The 22984-nt window shown below is 39.3% G+C and overlaps 1 protein-coding gene and 1 gene segment (V, D, J or C); both read left to right on the top strand.

Moving 5' to 3' along the window:
- The first annotated feature begins 1573 nt into the window (after positions 1–1573).
- Positions 1574–2209, top strand: LOC102918778 (Ig heavy chain V region 3-6-like). The segment is given in 2 exon segments: positions 1574–1657; positions 1740–2209. Coding segments are annotated over 2 exon segments (513 nt in total).
- A 290-nt stretch (positions 2210–2499) lies between these two features.
- LOC143268509 (zinc finger protein 131-like) lies at positions 2500–13483 on the top strand. The gene is made up of 3 exons (XM_076551556.1): positions 2500–3136; positions 4843–4847; positions 11957–13483. The coding sequence occupies exons 1-3, from the start codon at positions 2524–2526 to the stop codon at positions 12368–12370; spliced, it is 1032 nt and encodes a 343-aa protein (XP_076407671.1). The 5' UTR covers positions 2500–2523; the 3' UTR covers positions 12371–13483.
- Positions 13484–22984: the final 9501 nt, after the last annotated feature.

Raw genomic sequence — 22984 nt, 5'->3', positions numbered from 1 at the left:
TGGACTTCTGCCTTTGGAATATTAGGATTAAAGGTGTGTGTGTACCACCATTTTATGCCTCTATGTCTATCTAGTGGCTGTCCTGTCCTCTGACCTCAGATAAGCTTATCAGGATGCACAATATATTGGGGAACACAATTTGTCACCACAGTGAGATGTTATGTCTGAATGGGAAGAGCCGTCTTCCAGGTCTTGGGGTTAGAAGAGGAAGGAGAAACAGTAATTGTTAGCGTCCTGGAGAAGTCCCACAAAGGACCACCAGAAATATGCAACTAGCAAGAGTTGTCTAATTCACGAGGATACAAAAAGGTCCAATGTGCTGGTGTCCTACATCTAGTCAGCACAAAGGAAAGATGGCAAAGACCCCATGAGAAGCTTGTAGGCTTCTTTTATACATAGCTACAGGAATCTTAAAGGAAGTAAAATGATTCTATCTATGACTTTCATTAGCGACAATGAAACTAATATATTTCTGATTGTTTAGGGATAGCAAGGGCAGAACTTTCTATTTGGGCCAGCTGCAATGAGTCTCAAGGTCTTGTCCTTATTTGGTGTGGGCTGGTATGTTCAGTTTAATAGGAAAATTGGCTGTCAGAGGCATCAGTGATTGATTGCTCTTTGTTCCTGGATCTCTCAGGAACTTCCTCCTTAGAAACAAAAGCTATAAACGAGGCCTAGTGAGGCCTAATTCTCAACTGAATTATTTGGAGCCTGTTATGACATATGCCTGGCTTTCTCAGGAATCAGGATAAATTGTATGAGAAAAAAATCTATATTCAATGAAAAAAAAAGATTTGTCCATAGGTGGAAACTACAAGAAAGATGAGAACAGAGGGAAGGACTCTTATGGTGGCCAAACACTGACACATGTTGCAAACTCCAAGAGGAGCTTTAGTCTGTACAGAGACCTATTGATTTTAATCCTTAATCTCTGTGGTTGGGCTATCACACACCTGCTCCCATGATTCTGTCAGTTGTCTAACATGGGTGGGCTTGAACCAAGACAGGATAAAAGATGAATGGGATCCCTAAGAAAGGTTCATGGTATGCAGAATTCTAAGCTGCTTCTCTCAGCATGGGTTTCCTCTATATTCCACAGACTGGATGGTTTAAGAGTAGGTGTGGACCTTGTCCAACAAAAACATGACAGTGTGCCAATTTCCCAGAAAGAAAGAAACTGATCTCATGGGTGAGAAAAGGAAGAAAAGCAGGAGCTGTGTGGGCTTACTAATCAGAAAGACAGTGCTCAGGAAACTAGTGTGAAAAGAAAGTTGGCACTGACCTGAGACAGCAATAGTACAGGAGCAGAATGGAGGTGGGGAGGGTGGACTGGGAAGTAGAGGTTGGTCATGCCAAGATATGTTTCCTGTGATAACTGTAGTCCCTATTCTCTCATATTCCAGACTCACACTACAGGAATTGAGATAAACTGATGGCCATATTGTAACAGACAAATGGAGTAGTATCCACACTCCCCATTTATAAAGACAAGGCTGACTCCCCACATGCAAATGCATCTTCTAGCTCTAAGTTAAATCCCCTCCTGGACTGTGGGATCTCACATCTCTCTCACAGCAGGCTGACCTCTGAGGAAGGGGAGGTGTAGCCTAGAAGATGACACTGTTGGGTCTTCTGTGTCTGGTGACTGCCCTTCCTGGTGAGTGTTACCATTTCATACATGTGTCCATGAGGGGTAGTGATAACCTGTGATTGACAGAATTGTCTCTTCTTGTCTGTAGGTATCCTGTCCCAGATACAGCTTCAGGAGTCAGGACCTGGCCTGGTGAAGCCCTCTCAATCGCTGTCCCTCACCTGCTCTGTCACTGGTTACTCCATCACCACCAGTGGTTACTACTGGAACTGGATCAGGCAGTCCCCAGGGAAGAAGCTGGAGTGGATGGGGTACATAAATTATGTTGGTGGCACCTACTACAACCCATCCCTGCAGAGCCGCATCTCCATCACCAGAGAAACATCCAAGAACCAGTTCTTCCTGCAGCTGAACTCTGTGACCACTGAGGACACAGCCACATATTACTGTGCAAGAGACACAGTGAGGAGACTTCAGCATGAGCCCAGACACAAACCTCCCTGCAGAGGAGCCTTGGACCAGCAGGGGGCGATGAGCTGGAAAGAAAAGCTGGTTTTCTCTGTTTTTGCTTCTTACTCACTAAGGGCAAAGAGTCTTGGGAGCTTTTTTTCTCTCTGATCATGAAAAACTGTTTTTCTAAAGTCACATTTGCTTATTTTTCACTGTTACTATCAAGGTGCTGTATGTGGTTATACTTCTTGTCTTTTTACTTGTGAATCTAGCTTTTATCAGCTGTGCCATCTCTGGTCTCAAGAATTTTTTTTTTATTTAGTGAAAACAACATTTTGAAATTCAGCTGACCTAGGCATCATATTAGTTGACCCATTAAAAAGTGAATTCTCGACGCAAACCGATGGGCGAACCGCGCTATCAAAGTTTGCCTTAAATATAAGGCGAGCGCATTTAAATTGTTTTACCATTTTAAGGAACACATGAAATCACACTCCACTGAGAGTTTCAAGTGTGAAATATGCAATAAAAGGTATCTCCGAGAGAGTGCGTGGAAACAGCACCTCAGCTGTTACCACCTTGAAGAAGGTGGGGTGAGTAAGAAGCAGAGAACTGGGAAAAAAATCCACATATGCCAGTACTGTGACAAACAGTTTGACCACTTTGGACACTTTAAAGAGCACCTTCGGAAACATACAGGTGAAAAACCTTTTGAATGTTCAAATTGTCATGAGCGGTTTGCTAGAAATAGCACTCTGAAATGTCACCTCACTGCGTGCCAAACTGGAGTAGGGGCAAAAAAGGGAAGGAAGAAGCTGTACGAATGCCAGGTCTGTAACAGTGTATTTAACAGCTGGGACCAGTTCAAAGATCACTTGGTAATACACACTGGAAATAAACCCAACCATTGTACTCTGTGTGACTTGTGGTTTATGCAAGGAAATGAATTAAGAAGGCATCTTAGTGACGCTCACAATATTTCAGAACGTATAGTGACTGAAGAGGTTCTTTCAGTGGAAACACATGTACAGACTGAACCAGTGACGTCAATGACTATTATAGAACAAGTTGGGAAGGTGCATGTATTACCACTGTGTGGTGGTAATCTAATTGTATTGAAATATTATTTTGATTTGTACTGAAATATTAATTTGATTGTATGTTAATAAATAAAGTTGTCTGGGGGTCAGAGCTATTAGAGCCATAGCAAGAGTGTGGCGGTGGTGGCACACGCCTTTAATCCCATAGATATCTGTGTGTTCAGGGTCAGAGCTATTAGAGCCATAGCAAGAGTGTGGCGGTGGTGGCACACGCCTTTAATCCCATAAGATCTCTGTGTGTTCAGGGATACAGCCAGCATTGGAGACATATGCCTTTAAGACCTAGGGGGCTGTACATTCAGACAGTGACGAGGCAGTCATGTGTTTGGGTTTACAACCAATGAGAAGGCAGAACAACATACTTTAAAAATACGAACCGAGAGGAAGTAGGTCTCTTTTCGCGAAGCTGGGACAGCAGGAGGAAGGGTGAGATTTTAGCTCTGAGCTCTGACCTCTCGCCTTTCTCTTTTACATTGTTTCTGTGTTTCTTATTTAATAAGACGGTTGGTTACATCTACATCTGGCGCCCAACGTGACAAGAATCCATTAAAAACTGCTTGGCTTGGTGGCAGGTCCGCTTTCCCGCAAGGGCGGCAGGCGGCCCGCGGCGGCGGCGGCGGCGGCGGCGGCGGCGGCGGCAGTGGCGGCACACGGCGGCCGGCGGCGATCGGCTTCTTAGTCCGAGCTGCTGGCTTCCTAGTCCGGGTAGCAACTTCTAGCCCGGGCCTAGGTCTGTGAGCAGCTTGCCTAAAGCCGGTGCTACAAACAACTCAGACCTGCCCTGCCGAACAGGGCTCTGCCTGTAAAGCCAACGCACGTAGTCGGAGCTTAAGGAAGCCAGACCCAAGCCTTGACTCGGCACAAGAGGGAACACGTGGCTGCATTTAAGCTTTAGCCGGCTACGCTTTCTTGTGCGTTCTCTCTTTTCTCTCTCTCTCTCTCTCTCTCTCTCTCTCTCTCTCTCTCTCTCTCTGGATTTACACCTGGGACACTAGGTGGCTGCTTTGAAAATCCCCTCGGATTTCTACTGTTCTACGCAGATTTGGTAAGTCATAATATATCAGATATTTTAAAGGAAACTATCTAAAAGAGAATTTTTTTTCCACATTAAAAAACAAATGGGTTTTATGTGTGCATTGGAAGAAAATTGGTTTTTGTTCGAAATTTTAGGCAGTCTGGCAATGGAACAACTATATAATATTAGTATTGGTGGAATTATGCACCTCATCACTATAATAATCCACATTTTAATATTTAAAAAGATAGTCCATTTAAGTGCCAGGATAACAGCGTTAGAAGAACTTGTTAAACCTGTAAAAATTCAGACAGAAGAAATTAACAGTGAAGTTGTTTCAAGTCGGGATCATAAGGTTGCAGAAAGAAAGCCTGTTTTCACACAGTCACCCTTAATTTATCCTGTAACAGTACAGCAGATGCCTGATCAAATGGCTACACAAAATACTTGGGCTCCAATTGAAATGTTGGATTTAAAAAGGTTTAAGGAGGCAATAGTATCTTATGGCATGCATTCCCCATATGTAAAGCAAATGTTAAACACTTGGTCAACATATAATAGGATAGTACCACAGGACTGGCGGGACCTCGCACAAGGTGTTCTGGAACCCAGCCAGAGACTTCAATTTCTGACTTGGTTTAAGGAGGAGGCTAAAAACATAGAAAAACAGTGGAGGGATAAAGGAGTACAAGTTTGCCAGGATCAGCTTATGGGCGAAGGCCAATATGCTTCAGCACAAGCACAATGTTTATATGATGTCCAAACCCTAATTTTATGTCGAACGGCAGCCTTGAATGCATGGGACAAAGTTGAGGAACCAGGAAAAAAATCTGAGTCATTTGCAAAGGTGAAGCAAGGCCCAAAAGAGTCTTTTACAGATTTTTTACAAAGACTGGCTTCAGCAGTAAAGAGAACGGTCTCGGATTCAGAAGCTGGTAAGGCAATAATTGAATCTTTGGCCTTTGAGAATTCGAATGCAGCATGCAAAAGAATAATCAGGCCATTAAGGGCAAGATCTGCACCTATGGAAGATTGGATTAGAGAAACAATTAATGTTGAAGCTGATGAGCATGATGATACATGGGTAGGAGAAGTAATTTCAAAAGGTTTGAGGAGTGTTAGATGTTTTGGATGTGGAAAGCAAGGACATTTGAAAAGGGACTGTAGACAGGTCATTTCCAGAAACAATGTTTCTTCAAGGAACAATGGCAACAGAATGCCCCTTCCTTCTGGAGTATGCAGAAGGTGTGGTAAGGGAAAACACTGGACCAACGAATGTAGATCAACAAAGGACAGACAGGGTAATCCTTTGCCTCAGTCTTCGGGAAACTCCCAGAGGGGCCTCAGGCAGGCCCCCAGTGCAAATCCAGTTCAAACCTTTCCGGCAGCCATAGAGGAAATGCCTGCTCTGGAGAGCGATTAAATAACCAAATGCCTATTGGAATAAATCATGCTGGTCAGAATGATGAAACAGAGAGAATAGAAAATTCAGGAGAAAACATAAAGAAAATTTTTTGGCAAACTTCTATTAATGAACAAAGACCAAAATTAACGATAAAAATAAATGGTGTTTTGTTGTCTGGTCTGGTAGACACAGGTGCGGACGTTACCATAATTGCACCAGAATTTTGGCATCCAACTTGGCCTCTTCAGGAGGTAAACGTTCAACTGTTAGGAATTGGGACATTATCTCAGGTGAAACAGAGTGCAAGATGGCTCGAATGTATAGGTCCAGAAGGACAGAGAGGAAAATTAAAACCATATGTGGCTAACATAACTATGAACCTGTGGGGTCGAGACTTGTTGCAACAATGGAATACTCAGATTAACATCCCTCCAATCTCAGAAACAAATCATAAACTAGCACATGTTACTGAGAGAAATATTAGAAGATATTGTTCTAATGAGTGGTCACCAGCCATCCATATTATACAAGAACAGGGCACAATAACTGATGATCTTCCAAAGACACCAACAGCTCTACCTTTAAAATGGTTAACAGACAAGCCTGTATGGGTCCAGCAATGGCCTTTAACAACAGAGAAACTCCAGGCTTTAGAAGAGCTGGTAGAAGAACAGTTAAATGCTCAGCATATTGAAGAATCAACCAGCCCTTGGAATTCTCCTGTATTTGTTATTAAAAAGAAATCTGGTAAATGGAGAATGGTAACAGACCTTAGGGCAATTAACAAAGTAATTCAGCCAATGGGTTCTCTACAATCTGGGATGCCTTTGCCTACTCTGTTACCAAAAGGATGGCCTCTCATAGTTATTGATTTAAAAGACTGTTTCTTTTCCATACCCTTACAAGAAAAAGACAGAGAAAGATTTGCTTTTACAGTGCCTACTTATAATAATTCTCAACCGGTTAAAAGATTTCAATGGAGGGTCCTCCCACAGGGAATGTTGAATAGCCCAACTCTGTGCCAATATTTTGTACAACAGCCATTGGAAGTGATACGTAAAAAATTTCCTAAATCTATAATTTATCATTATATGGACGATATTTTACTAGCTGACTCAAATGCAGATACTTTAGAAATAATGTTTGAAGAAGTAAAGAAAATTTTGCCTCGCTGGGGATTACAAATTGCTCCTGAAAAGATACAAAGAGGAGATTCTATTAATTATTTAGGATATAAAATAGAGCTACAAAAAATTAGACCCCAAAAGGTGCAAATTCGGAGAGATAGACTACAGACTCTTAATGACTTTCAAAGATTATTTGGAGATATTTCTCATCTACGAACTATTGTTGGGGTAAAAAATGATGAACTGACTAATTTGTTCAAAACCTTAGAAGGTGACAAGGACTTAAATAGTCCGAGAGAATTATCACCTGAAGCTGAGAAAGAATTAGCCTTGGTAGAAAAGAAAGTGCATGAAGGACACGTGAATCGTATTGATCCAAAGCTGGATTGCATTTTGGTTATCTTACCTTCTAGGCGTTCTCCTACTGGAATATTAATGCAGAGGGAAGATATTATATTGGAATGGATATTTTTACCAAATAAACCAAATAAAAAATTAAAAACTTATGTGGAAAAAATCTCTGACTTGATTTACAAAGGAAAAATGAGACTTCGTCAATTAGCAGGCATAGACCCAGCAGAAATTGTCGTACCATTAACTAAGGAGGACATTGAAAAATTATGGACAGAAAGTGAACCTTGGCAAAGAGCTTGCAGTAATTTTTTGGGAGAAATTAACAGCAAATATCCCAAAAGCAATAGAATTGATCTTATAAAGAGAGCTGAATGGATCTTGCCTCGAATTGTACGGCAAAAACCCATATCTGGAGTTCGTACATTTTATACAGATGCCAACAAAGAAGGAAAGGCAGGTTACAAATCAGAAAATTTAAGTAAAGTGGTTCAAAGTCCGTATAATTCAGTGCAAAAATCAGAATTGTATGCTATTCTGTTGGTATTAATGGATTTTTCAGAACCTCTCAACATAGTAACTGACTCTCAGTATGCTGAAAGAGTGGTGTTACATATTGAGACTGCAGAATTTATCCCTGATGCTTCAGAATTAACTTCACTATTTATTCAATTACAAGATACAATCAGGAAAAGGAATCATCCTTTATATATAACTCACATTCGATCCCATACTGGTCTGCCAGGCCCTCTAGCACAAGGCAATGAAGAGATTGATAAATTATTGATAGGAAATGTGCTGGAGGCCTCAGAATTTCATAAAAAACATCACGTTAATAGTAAAGGTTTAAAAAAGGATTTTTCCATAACCTGGCAACAAGCCAAAGAAATAATAAAGAAATGTCCTACTTGTTCCTTCTACAATCAGACGCCATTACCAGCAGGATGTAACCCAAAGGGTACTCAGAGAAATGAAATCTGGCAGATGGACGTGTTTCACTTTGCAGAATTTGGAAAATTGAAATATGTACACCACACTATCGATACTTATTCAGGATTTCAATGGGCAACTGCTTTGAGTTCTGAAAAAGCTGATTCTGTAATCACTCATTTGCTAGAAGTTATGGCCATCATGGGTATACCTGCACAAATCAAAACTGACAATGCTCCATCATATGTCTCTGTTAAAATGAAACAGTTTTTTGCTTATTACAATATAAAGCATATTACAGGCATACCACATAATCCTACAGGTCAAGCAGTTATAGAAAGATCAAACAGAACTCTAAAGGATATGCTAAATAAACAGAAATGGGTAACAAAAACCCCCAGAAATAGATTGCATAATGCTCTTCTAACTTTGAATTTTCTGAATGCCAATGAGAAAGGAACAACAGCTGCAGAGAGACATTGGATAATAGAAAAAACTACAGAATTAAATCAGCCTATATACTTTAAGGATGTGCTGACCTCAGAATGGAAACCAGGGTATGTATTACATTGGGGACGTGGTTTTGCTTTTGTTTCTACAGGAGAAGATAAGCTGTGGGTACCATCAAAATTGATAAAGGTTCGATTTGAACAAGAGAGACCTCTTAATTAGAGGAGGTGATAGTTCATCAACCAGCATGAACATCCAATTTAAACTAACTTGTATCAATAAAACATGCCTTTTCATTTCATCAGATAATAACTTGCCAAAAAGGAACATCCCCAAAATTAGTCTTGGGGAAAGGTTTTTGTTTTTGTCTTTTAGGAGAATGAAGGTTAAGGAATCTGAAGAACACTGGACAAATGAGACAACTGAAGAAAAGGGACAAATCATCTATCCCAAGAAACAGAGTGAAACGGTGTATGGGTATATATTATCTAAAAAAAAAAAAAAATTTATGTCTTCCTAAATGTTTGTTTCTGCTTTTCTCTAAAGATTTAACACTCTTGGTTTTCTAACAGTCCCAGTTCAATTAAAATTTAAAGCTGACTTTGGAGTTGGAGAATGGCTCTCTCCTTCTTTAAAATCAAGCATGTTGTTAAAAGGAAAATGCAAACTCCCTGTATCATGCCAGAATAAGAGCCATCTTCTGCTATGGTACAGGACAAAAGCAAAATTAATTAAGGGACTATTCTATTACTAATCTCAACTCTTTGATTCTATTCTGATTCTTTAAACTTTTCTCAAAGTATAAATTTTATATCAAAATTTACAAGATTAATATATATATATACATTTTAAACTTTGTTAAGATATGAATGGTCACATAGAGTACTAACTAATTCTAGAAAAAAGGCTAGCTGCATATATATGTTTTTGTGTTCGAGTCTCTTATCAGTTTTCTGCAGGAAATCACGGCCAGGCCTAACATCAACTGAAGTCTCCAGAAAGAAGATGGGGCCCCACAACAACAACAATTCCACGTGGACAATAATAATATCATTAAGCTGACAAACATCATCCATAGATCAGCTTTGAACTACAAGATGCTCAGAGCAAATTTGAGATGACTAGCTGAGATGATCCAGTCTCAAAGACTACTTGAATAAGGACTTGAGATAAACCCTCAACTTTGGCATTATACACAGACTGGATAATGAAGGATATAGTTACCTCTCCTAGAATTTGACAATTAACCTAAAATTTTTCTTTCAGGATAAAGAAAACTTCGCCCATACCCAGCAGGAAGCAATTTTAAGAATACGACGCCCACATTCCCAAAGAGATGGTGTGGGGCAGGTGGTTTTTTGGTCTTTTTAATGGGTTCTGGGTCTGGGATAATTTTCAGTATTTAGGGGGGTTGGTTACAAGTTATTGTCAAGGGTTAGGAAAAAGGCTAAGCAAAGGAGATTAGATTTAAGGTTCTTGTTTAAAAAAAAAAAAGAAAGAAAGAAAGAAGGAAAGAAAGAAAGAAAGAAAGAAAGAAAGAAAGAAAGAAAGAAAGAAAGAAAGAAAGAAAAAAGAAAGAAAGAAAAGAGAAAGACAATTACTAGTTTTAAATACTTTACATTGGATTGAATTGTTTTATATTGTACACAAATTTGAAACTGATATTGTTAGAAAATGCTATATGTATATTTCTAATTGTATTTATTCCATCCATTTAACAATGTAATGCAAATTTCTGGTCCTTGAATGTTATTATTATCAACTATTAGGATATAAAGAAATGAAAGCTAGTAGTTAGACATTATCATAGAACTTGTAGTCATATTAGATATGTTTTAAAAATTGAGCAGAGATGTTTTAGACAGGTCATCTTCAAACCCTTCAGAGATCTACAGAATATGGCATTTAAAATGTTTTAATAACTTAGAAAATTTTTCTTTTTTGAGACATGTCGGCTCCTGGCAGTACCAATCTACTTTAGAGAAAATATGGGCATTGAAGAAACTGCATATGGAGTCAACTTTCATTCTGGCAAAAGTTAGCCACTGGACAACAAAGTATCCTCGAATCAACAGGACAAAATGGACAGACAGATCACGAAACAAGGGACTACTGATTCTTGCCAAAACAAGTGTGGTTATGGCTTTATCAAAAGGCATCTTCTGAGGCCAGGACAATATGGCCCCATCCCTGAAGTGGCCTTCGCATCCGGAAAAGGTACGGTGCCCTTTTCTTCGAAGGCAGCTTAACAGGCAGAGGGCCGATGGATTCTGTTGTACAATGGAACAGCAGCTGAAAGCTCATGCCTCTCAAAAGTAGACTGGCATTTAATAGAGGGATGTGGAGAAGAAGGGGATGCTGAGATGAAGCCATATATACACAGCCAAGAAGAATGGACAGCTGAATTAAAAAACTGTCAACAATTTCCAGAATTTAAAATCCTGAATCATGACAGGACACTAGTGGAATTCAGGTGTTTCTGGTACGTGGACTGCTCTCACCCAATGTGAGGTTGAACTGTTGACCTTGTGTACATCCTACATCACAAATGAGTCTGTCAGATACACTAAGCCTATAGGCTGAAGATGATGCCCCAACACTGCGGAGAAACCTCAGGTGACTGCCCAGGCAGCTGGCTGTTTCTGTCAACTCACAAAATTTTTTGGAAGTTGCTTGCATGCACTTCCTGTTTTTATTTTTGTTAGCTACTATTATTCCCTTCTTGGGTCTCTGAGGGAGTTGAAGATTAGTTAGTTATGGTTGAAGATTAGTTAGTTATAGTTGAAAATTAATTAGGATAGAAAGTACATTAGATACATCTTGGATTTACCAAAATAGGATAGATAATGGAATTATTTTCTCTGATTTGTCAAATACCTGTTTAGGTATTTATTACTTGTATATATTGTATATAGTTATTGTACTTTTGTATATAGTTTTTCTTTTGTTAGTCATAACCTTTTGCTTTTTTTCTTTTTATTAAAATAGAAAAGGGGGAAATGTGGTGGTAATCTAATTGTATTGAAATATTATTTTGATTTGTACTGAAATATTAATTTGATTGTATGTTAATAAATAAAGTTGTCTGGGGGTCAGAGCTATTAGAGCCATAGCAAGAGTGTGGCGGTGGTGGCACACGCCTTTAATCCCATAGATATCTGTGTGTTCAGGGTCAGAGCTATTAGAGCCATAGCAAGAGTGTGGCGGTGGTGGCACACGCCTTTAATCCCATAAGATCTCTGTGTGTTCAGGGATACAGCCAGCATTGGAGACATATGCCTTTAAGACCTAGGGGGCTGTACATTCAGACAGTGACGAGGCAGTCATGTGTTTGGGTTTACAACCAATGAGAAGGCAGAACAACATACTTTAAAAATACGAACCGAGAGGAAGTAGGTCTCTTTTCGCGAAGCTGGGACAGCAGGAGGAAGGGTGAGATTTTAGCTCTGAGCTCTGACCTCTCGCCTTTCTCTTTTACATTGTTTCTGTGTTTCTTATTTAATAAGACGGTTGGTTACATCTACACCACTGCTTCAGGTCCAGGTGGATTCAGCACAAGTAACTGTGGAACAGGTCCATCCAGATCTGCTCCAGGACGGCCAAGTGCACGATTCACACATGAGCGAGCTTCCAGAGCAGGTCCAAGTGAGTTACCTGGAAGTGGGTCGGATTCAGACTGAAGAAGGCACGGAAGTGCACGTGGAGGAGCTGCACGTGGAACGGGTAAACCAGATGCCAATGGAAGTACAGACTGAGCTTCTAGAAGCTGACTTGGATCACATGACTCCCGAAATCATGAGCCAGGAGGAGAGCGAGCCTAGCCATGCAGATGCTGCTGAGGCTGCCATGGAGGATCCCGAAGATGCTGAGGGGCTAGAGACCACCCCAGGAGAGTGTTCCCAAGCTGGAGAAGGACAGGATGACAGGACGTCTGTGCCAGTTTTAGAATGAAAGAACAATTTTTAAATTTACCTTGGGGTAAACTGATGGGCAATGTGACCTTAAGCTATCAGATAAGTGGACCAAAGTTATACTATTTCCTGTTGTGCTGAACTGTTTCTATGGAAACAGACTGATGTCCTTCCTTCCAGTTAATGCCACAGAGTGGGAATATTTCTCATAATGAGTGAGAGCTTTGAGAAGTATATTTCTGGTAACTTAAATGAATTATATTCTTATTATATAGTTGGGTACGAATGCATCTATTTTCATTGTGGTAAGGGTCTCCGTATTCTCTTCCCCAGGTCATGTCCTTCCTTAAATTCTTTGCATCTTATAAAACCATTAGAATACGTCTCTTTGTATTCTAATGCATGTTAGGAAATCGAGTATGTAATGTAGGCAACACAGGCTGCATGAGGGACGTGCATTGTTACTGTGCAGTTAACGTTGGGGTCTGGCTGGCTTTATTTTGAACAACCTTCTTGTCTGTCCAGTGGTTGCAAATGCTGTCTCCAAAAACAAATGGTAGTGGCAGAATTCCTAGAATGTTTTAAAAAAAAAAAAAAAGAAAAGAAAAGAAAAGAAAAGAAAAAAAACCACCCTTGTGCCTTTTCAAAACCAACAAAACTTGTTTGGTAAAACACCTCTGCTTCTCTGAAAGTGTGTTCTAAGGAGCAGTGTAAACTGCTCTGGTACTCGGTGTTTCTGCTTAAGGACAACTACCAATTCTTTTTCCTTTAAGTTACATTGAAAATTTTTCATTTAACGGCAGCTGAAGGGCCATTTTCAATTGGAACAATTCATTTACATCTGTGGTAAACTTTATTTTGATGAGAAGTTGCACTAATATTTTACCACCAGATGAAAAAAACAGTTAGATGAGCATCATTTTAAAATTAATGTATTTAAAATAAAGTACAGAGCAAAAGTATGTATATAATATATCAGGCTTTGTTTTGAATGGAATCTTTTCCCCCAATCCTTAATGTAAAGATTTTGTGCTATAACTTTTAAAGCCATACAAATAAGAGTGCTAAACTGTGGACTTAAAAGTAGGTGTGTAAATATTTTTAATCAGTATTACTTGGAAAATAAAAATATAACAACCACAAAAAAAAAAAAGTGAATTCTACTTTTGATTTTCCATTCCTTCCATCCTCAGATACATCTGTGCGTCAGAACACTTGTCCCAGAGTGTTGTCTCAAAGCCACTTCTGTTATGCCTCAGGAATGTGTCATACAGTCAATGGGATCCACACATCACTACAGCTGTATTACCAACCCTGTAATGCAGTAAAGGGATTTTATGAGGTTAACTGTGCATGGTTCTGGTCTAAGGACTTTGCTATAAGGTGGTTATTCACTCCCAAATTTGGGATTGTTGGTACAAAAATTACATAGTTTTGCATTTTGATAAAATACATGATATTAAACAAAAATCCATGTATTTACACTGATAATTCCTATTTTTTAGAAGTGTCAGTGAAGAAATCACTTGAAACACAGCAAAGAACTATAAGTTGTGTGTGCAGATACACCTGTGCCTGCATCATCAGTGTTTGATCTGTGATTGGTGATCTCCTCCTACAGAGTTTCATGGGAATGAAACAGAACCCAAGTGCAGACACTAAAACACAGTGTCTCACCCAAGGGATAAAATCAAGTCAGGACAAATGTGGCCTTATAACATGTGGCTCCCTACTCAGTTAACAAGAGATAGCCAATCAGTTCTGTGATGTTTTTTTCAAATTATGAATGAGCACTAGGGAAATTCTAGACAAACCCAAATGAGACATAATGTGTGAAAATATCCCAGAAACTCTCATAGAATCACAAAGCAGGTGGCAGAGAGTGCACAGTGGTGGGGATCCCCAAACCTGCACTGCACATCTTCTCCCCAGTGATAGGACCTGTTTTCCCTAAGGCGACCCACAGACAAAAGATCAGGGATAAAGACACAGGGACTCCAAGATGAGGTTTTCAGAGATGAATAAGTAGATGGACATCCAGCTGGGTCAGCCAGGACTCAGAGACTGTCCTCAGTTGTGAGGATTCTCTAATGATGGCCATACCTCCAACTAAACAGTGCCAAGTGGTCCTGGGAGGAAGTCACAGCCTGGAGGATGGAGGAAGGAGAGGAGGCCACCTTCATGTTCACTGGGCAATGTCTGGCTGACAAGATCCACATGATTTCTGATTTGTCTGGGAATGGGTTAAGAGGGTAGGGATCAAGAAAATTTCCCTGAGGTCTGTGCCTCTAATACTTCTAGTAAACATCAGGTAAATCATACTGTCTAGGCAGGAAAATTGACCTATACTCTGTTCCCTTTTATATCATCTGACATCTGCTCCAAGCAGAACACAACCAGTACCCAGTCTTAGTCTGAAAGCTGATCCCTTATCTTTACACAGGAGTCTCCTCCAAAATATGTGAGTCCTGGAACTGCTTTTCTGCCTGATGGCTATTTCCTACAGTGAATGTCATAGCATTTAAGGAGAAGAAATTGGGCATGTAGCCCTAGGGTTTTTGGTGTTTTTTTTTTTATATGATTGATGATGCACTGTCATCAATTCTCAGAAGCACTGCCCTGGGATGTCTGCAACAATCAGGTCTGGCCTCATGAAAACCTTGCCGACTCTGTAATTCATCTGTACTGTCTGGTTTCTATTTAACAAATCATCATATTCACTGGGTCTAACAGCACACAAGAAATGGTTAGAATACACTGGTATGATATATGGACTATTGGAGACACAGTTTGTAATGGGGACTTCCAGCAGCAGTATCAGTAGGGATACCTCCAATATCCAAGTTTCCTTAAATCTGCAGTCTACCATGTCTGACTGTGCCAGCAACATGGGAGGAGACTTCAGTGTGAACACAAACACACACGTCACTACAGAGGAGATCTGGGAAAAACAGAGGCACTTAAGAAGTGAGTAGCCTGCTCAGAACTTCTAATTGCTGCTCACATCATAGGCAGTTTTGAACTGCTGCCATGTGCTTCCTAACAAACAAGCATATGTCTGATTACATTTTACAATATGTTGTTTCCCCTTCCTGTTCAAAAAATCTGCTAAAGAACCTTTGCTATGTCATAGTCTATGTATGAGAATTTCTCTTTGCTTAATTTCTAATAAGCATATCATTATTTCCCTATGGTAATATCCATTTGCCACCTGCCTTAAGATGCAATAAACATAAACATAAGAATAAAACTTTCCATGTTTTCCACAAATGTCTATAATTTTAAGACTTGGTGATGATGGGTTCAGTTGGAAATCACAGGGAAATTTTAATAATCTAAAATAATTTCAATTTATTTCCTATGGTAGGAAATAGAAGCAAGATCTTTCCTGAGTGAATGCTATTACTGCAGATAGATGGGAAAACAAGATGTGTCCTGTTTCCTCCTTCCAATGTGTTAATGCTCCAATAGAGTAGAGGTAATTAAATTTTTTCAATCAATGCATATTAGAAACTTGAATCCTAGTAATGATTAATTTGCAACCCAATGTCCCATGTAATGATTTCTTTGAAGATGGTTCTTATACACTGGGCTTGTGAAAAAGTCTAAGGGACCATTGTGCACATGTCAACTGATGTCATCTACTGTCTGTCCTAACTCTATTCCATTGGCAACAGATTTTTCCTTATCACATTTTTCTGCTTTCTGGTGTTTCTTTGTTAATGTTGGCTTCATGCTTAATGCAATGGAACTCTTTGTTGCTTCTGAAGCTAGAAAAATTGAAATGTTTTACCTGTGAATTAGAGAAGTATCACTGGGAGAAGTGATGTTTTTTTTTTTTTTTGTTAGTTCATTTGGGTTACAGATTTCAGTTATCTGTAAAAGGAAAGAGAGTCTACTAGTACAGACCTGAACCTTGTCTAGCTTCTATTATATTAACAGGTTGTCTTAAGATAGTTTGGGAAACAAACAGACTATAGTATATGGGTTTACCGAGATCAAGATCTACACATCCTGGGCTCGTTGCATGAGTTGGCTGTTTGAATCCTGGGACTTATGCAGGGACACTTGGCTCGGTCTGGGAGGGGGGAATGGACCTGCTTGGACTGAGTCTACCAGGTCAACCCTGGTCCTCGGGGGAGACCTTGATCTGGAGGAGGTGGGAATGGGGGGTGGGCGGGGGAGGGGTGGGCGAGAGGGGGAGAACAGGGGAATCTGTGGCTATTATGTTGAACTGAATGGTGTTGTAAAATAATAATAATAATAAAAAAAATCAAAAAAAAAAGAAAAGCACAATATGAAGATAAAAACCAAGGGGTCCATGGTCTGTTTTCTAATGGCAATGTGAAGGTCAGCCCACATGGCAGCTATTGACCTATGATGACCACAGTGGATTTGCATGTTGATCACACTCTAAACAAAAGGAATGTTTAGATTAACCTCTCAATATTCTCCAGGTATGATTAAGAAAAGAAATAAATATATGAACAATATTTAATTAATATGAAATTAACATTTTCGTAGGATTTGGGCAAAATAATAATTCAACAATGTTATGAGTCCAGCTGTTACCAACCTTGTAAGCACCAGCAGTTACATAGTGAGTCAGGATTTCCTGATTATGGTCGGTGAGAAGTGAATTTAACTAGGCCAGGATAGACAGGCCACAGCAAGACTAAAGCTGTGACAAGTTTACTGTGTCCAGTCAGACGTTCAAGACTCTTATGAAAAACAATGTAACAGCAGTTTCTAGGATCATTACAATGGTACATAACAGGATACTGTGGCGTTTGTTAGTTATATGGATATAAAATATTAATACATATGGCCAATTTTCTTATCAAGCTTCTATATGCTTTGAAGACTTCTAGGAAACATTGAGAAACAGAGATGGGCCTGAAAGCTTCACCACCAGCGAAAGCAATTTATTTCATCAAGATCTGAAAGGCACACAGTGCCCCAGGAGCTCTAACTTGAAAACCTATGACATGTGCCTCTTAAGGCAGCAAAACTAGACCAACTATATGATTCTCTAAATATGGTGAGCCAAGCTAAACAAGAGGCTTCCTTTTTTCCTAGGCACAGTTATTTGGCATGTTGTAATTATTTGTAATCATTCTATAGTACAAGTGGATAGTGTGGAAAGGATCCAAATGCTACCATGGAAGACCATGGCATTATGAAGAATATTAATAATGATAAAGGCACTTAAAATCAGTTTCTCCATATCCATTCATTATCTCCAGTAGAATTCCTCCCTGTGGCTGAGATCTCTGAGCACAAAAGTAGCATGGATGTGTCACTGCTCAAGACAGACAGAGAACCTTGAGTGTAAGCCATGGCATCCCAACCTGCAGGGGAGCTCAGGACCAGCAGGGAAACAATGGAGCCAATAATCAGCAGGACAGAAGTGAGATGAGGTGTGGACTCAATTGCTTCTCTGGACACTTTTCTTAAAGTCTACCAGCTGAATATCACCTGCTGCAGTCTCCAATTTTCTATTTTTTAATCCAGACTTCATTTTTCAAACACAGTAGAAACTCCTTGTCAAATATTGCACAGATTTTTATTTTCTTATTTATTTTATTATGATTTATTTATTTATTTATGAGTTTTGAAAAACATGTTTTTCCATACAATGTATTCTTATCAATTTCTATACCCAACACCTTTCAGATCATTCCCATGTTCCCACCATTCAACTAGATGAAATTTCTTTCTCTATATAGAAAACAAACGTATAGACAAAAAGAAAAGGACTTAGAAAAGAAACAAATAAAGAAAAAAGCTGGAGGAACACACACCTGCAAAGTTCTAGAAAAACAAATTTTAATTACCTGTACATTAAAAACTTTACAAATCCTCCTAATATATGAGTTTTTGAAATTTTCATGCACATTATCTATAGTGGGAATCTATAGTGAGATTAGGCCTTGATTATATCCACAGAGCCTGCATAGGTCTCAGGTATGGCTACTGCCTCAGAGAGGATTAAGATTTTGACCTCAGCATTCTGCTGTCTGACCTGAAATTCCTCTACCTACTTCTTCTCCAGTTGGGCTATGTCCTTATCTAAGAAGTACCATGACTCATAAATATGCAAATAATGTGAATGTATGGTGGTAAATACAGAGGAGAAGTCTACACGCTACAACATCATATGATCAGTGTCCTCTTCACAGTCACTGAGCACACAAGGTCCTCACCATGAAATGGAGCTGGATCATACTTTTGTTGATGGTAGTAGCAACAGGTAAAGAGCTCCAATGTTCCTGACTTGAGGAGGGGCCACACACTCAGGTCACTATAACATCCACTCTGCCTTTCTCTCCATAGGTGTCCACTCCTAGGTCCAGCTACAGCAGCTTTGGGTTGAGCTGAGAAGGCCTGAGGCCTCAGTGAAGTTGCCCAGCAAGGCTTCTTGCTACACCTTCACTGACTACTATATGCACTGGGTGAAGCAGAGGCCTGGACAGGGTCTGGAGTGGATTGGATGAATTGGTACTTGAGGTGGTAATACTGGCTATGCACAGAAGTTCCAGGGCAAGGCCAAGCTGACTGTAGATAAGTCCTCTAGCACAGCCTACAAGGATCTGAGCAGCCTCACATCTGAGGACTCTGCAGTCTATTACTGTGCAAGACACAGTGTTGTAACCCATATCCTGAATGTGTCAGAAAATCTAGAGGAATAGAAACCTGTCTTAGGACTGTAATATCAGAGAGATTGGCCTAGATACTTGATCAAAAATAATCATTCCCAGTGTGCATTTTTCAGCAGCCAGCTCTTCACAGTCCTATAGAGTATTTGTCAACATTTCAAAAGGACATCAGAGAACAAAGTAATGCTGATTCAGGATGCTCCCTAAAGTACTCCATACCTTGACTATATCTTTATCAATGACCACCTCTGCTGACATGCTTCTTCCATAATGAAACAAAATCATAAAGCTCTGGTAACATATCACACACACAAACACACACATACACACACACACACACACACACACACACACACACTTATGTAAAGAACTCCTAAAAGTCTGAACTTTTCAGACTTTTAGGAGTTCTTTACAGAAGAATAACAGAATATATATATATATATATATATATATATATATATATATATCATTATTTTTCAATACTGGGTATCCCACACCAGATTTTGCCTGAAAGAACACTATGTCATGCCTTTGAAAACTATTTCTTCAATTATGTATCTGGATTCAACATTCATAGACCTTTGCTAATCCTTCTGAATTACTGACATTGTATTATACTGGTTTCTGTGTGGCAAATAAGCAGAGTGGCGTCTCTGGTCAAAAACAATAAAATAAGATGTTAAATTATATCACAATTGTATAATAAACAATAGATGATTTTTTTAATCTTTCTCTCTTACTTAGTATTGTGTCTTCCATTTGCTCTAGCCGTTCATAGGTCTAATACTTCCATCACAAACTCATTATACCGAGGCAGGGGGTTATAAAATCTCTCTCAGCAGGCTTCTTATGTCGCACAGAACTTATCCTTGTGGCAATGGCAATGGCTGAAGCAGACCATTGACACAACTCAGAGGAGCCGACAGGGAAAGGATCCATTCCCAATTTCCACACCTTGTCAGAATTTCACTGATGTGACATTATAAAGGAGCAGACAATGATCAGGCATATTCCAATCCTAATCTCAATCACTGTGTCTTTCCTCACTCTGCTTCTCTTCCCTGAGGCTCTGGTCCTCAGAGTGAACTAGCACCAGCTCAAGTGCTCCAGCAGACAATGCTGAGCTGACAGTTTTGTTAATGGATCACATACACAAAGGACAGAGAGAACATATCAAACATGGTATTGTGTGAAACTCAGTATAAACACAGAAATGGGGTTCTTCCCTGATTTGTTGACACAACCTATAGAGATCTATCCTAATTCTTTGAAAGGCCAAGGTGAATTTATTCTATATACAGATAGCAGGGGTGCACTGAGAAACTTCATAGTTTATTCCTGTGATGGAAACACAACTATTATACAATTGGAATATACACTTTTTACAGTTTTCAACATTTTCATGCATCAGAGAAATACAAATTAGGAAAAAGATTCAGATTTCATCTTATCACAGTAAGAATGACATTTACTAAGGAAACAGATGACACCAAATGTTGATGATTCAATGGAGAAAAAGGAACCATAATGCATGGTTAGTGAGAGTGTGAACTGTTGCATTACCTATGAAATTATGTCAGGAATTTCCTCTAAAACTAAAACTAAAAATGTCAGATGGCCTAACTAAAATATTCCTGAGTAGACACCTATGGACTCTCTACTGCAAAGATGTCAGATCAATTTTATTCAGCATTGCCCTCTTCAGAGCATCTGAGTGCAGAATAAGCCTAAAGCCACATCAGCTGATGAATGGACAATAAAGATGTGGTTTAAGCTTGTCTTCTGTTCTGTGGAGGAACCTGCATGACACCATTTTAAAGGCAGGCACTGTTATGCTGTATTTTTTAAAAATAAGTATTTATTTACTGCGAGAATTGAGTTGCTTTCTGGATCCTAGAACCAGACCTTCCCAAACCCATGACCTTGATCTGTTTTTGAGAATACCCTGGAAACTCCCTGACACTCCCAGTATCCTCCTAATCAAATGGTGGGTGGCAACATGATGATTTTTCAGCCTTCTGTATTTCCTTATTGTACCATTGTCTCCTTCTGTAAAATAACTCATGAAATACTCCTTAAAAGAGGCCCAAGAAGAGGGTTTAGGGCTGCTCTATTTAACCTGAATTAAGAATCAGTCCCGGCCCAGCTCTTGGGTTCACCCCAATAAAAATCAAACTTGTTTCAAAGTTGGCTCAAATTGGTAGTGGTCTTATTCTTGGCATTGGGATTAACACTATCTAGACAACATTCAGCTTCATGCTCCTTATCATTAAACATGTTAGTTCTCTGATGGCAGATTCAACAATCACACAGGATAGCCAATTATATTTCTAACAAAACAGTTAACTTAATATTTCTAATTGCTGATGAAAATTATGATCCCTGGTCTCTCAACAGAAATGTTGGGTGTCCTTAAGTGATGCAGTCTCCATGAAATGTCTGTTCCTGTTCTTGAGCATGCTGTCAAGAATGAATCATGCATGGTCAGAATTGAAGGCCTGGATTCAAATGAAAGAACTTTAAGTCTTAAGGGACTTGAATGGAGAGAACAGAATTCCTGTAGGAAAATGAACTATTAAAAATAATTGTGGATGCATGGGAGATGGCTGGAAGGGAGGATCAAAAGGGGAGCGTGAGGAAAAGTGGAGTATCAGGGAGAATAAAGGGTAAGAGAGCTAAATGTAAGAGCCAGTTGAGGGGAAGTATGGAAACCTATCAGAATAGAAGAATCCAAAAGACGAAATGTAACATGAACACAGGCTACAACTCCGTGGATTTATAGTGTTATCTACCTACAAGATATGTTATGTCAATGATGCTAAAAAGATTGTGGGAGTAACCATCAATATATGATTTGACATATGACTCATTCAAGAAATAGAAACCTACTCTATACTACTTGAGTGAAAAATAATTTTAAATAAGATAGACAGAAACCTAGAATAAAAATAAATATTGTAGTTCTATAAAAGAAGATTGTGATAAAATGACGCCGAATGACATTCTTCTCTACTCAAAATCAGTGTCTTGCTCAACCATGATGAGAAAAGCTTGCTCCAGCAGCACTTGGGAACACATATAGAGACCCACAGACAGACAATATTCTGAGAGTGAGAGACCTAGAACTCTAAGCACTATATGAGAAGTCTTCATCAAATTCCCTCAGGGTGGTGGAACACAGGAGTAGAGGAGGAAAGAGTAAAAGAGCCAGAGGGAATAGACCCACCAAAGAAATAAGGCTTCTAAAACAACAGGATAGTTGCACATATATATTCAAAGAGACTAAGGTTTTATGCACAGGGCCCTCATGGGTCTGCAGCAGGTGGCATCCTAGGGATGAAAGGGGAAGAAGACACTGTGCCCATTCCTAACACAAAAGCTACCTCCAGTTGATAACCACTTGCAAATTAAAAATCACTTTTCTCTAAGGGAGTCTCACTGAGCAAACCAACTACTCTTAAGCACAGGCTGGATGTGTAGCAGTAGATGGCCATCAGAAATCAAATTTCTATGCATTTTTGGAGATTCCTTGTCTCATAATATCAAATGGCTTTTATCATTTTATTTATTTATTTATTATCCAAAAGTTCCTTTGCCTGTATACTACAGCTTCTAATTTAATGTATTTATGGGAGTCCAGAGTATGTAAATCAGGAGGTCTCTGTATCTTCACCAGTTTCTTAGCCCTGCCTTGGTCTCTCTTTCTTCTGTTTGTTTTATTTGTCTGGTTCTGATGTGTTAGTTTTTGTTTGATATCATCTTATTTTATTTCAATATAATTCACTAGAAGCCTGTTTGATTTCAAAAGAGACACAGCAAGATGGGGTAACTGGATTGGAGGTCAGGTGGGAAGATTTGGGAGTTGAAGAGGGAGGAGAAACTGTAATCAGGATATAGTCCATGAGAAAAATGTATATTCAATGAAAAAAGACTAACTATTAAGTAAAGATTACTAGGAATTGAGGAAAAAGAGAAGGACAAATATTGTGGCCAAA

This window comes from Peromyscus maniculatus, chromosome 14 (assembly GCF_049852395.1).
Source record: "Peromyscus maniculatus bairdii isolate BWxNUB_F1_BW_parent chromosome 14, HU_Pman_BW_mat_3.1, whole genome shotgun sequence".
Lineage (NCBI taxonomy): Eukaryota > Metazoa > Chordata > Mammalia > Rodentia > Cricetidae > Peromyscus > Peromyscus maniculatus.
This window is presented reverse-complemented; position numbering and strand designations above follow the sequence as displayed.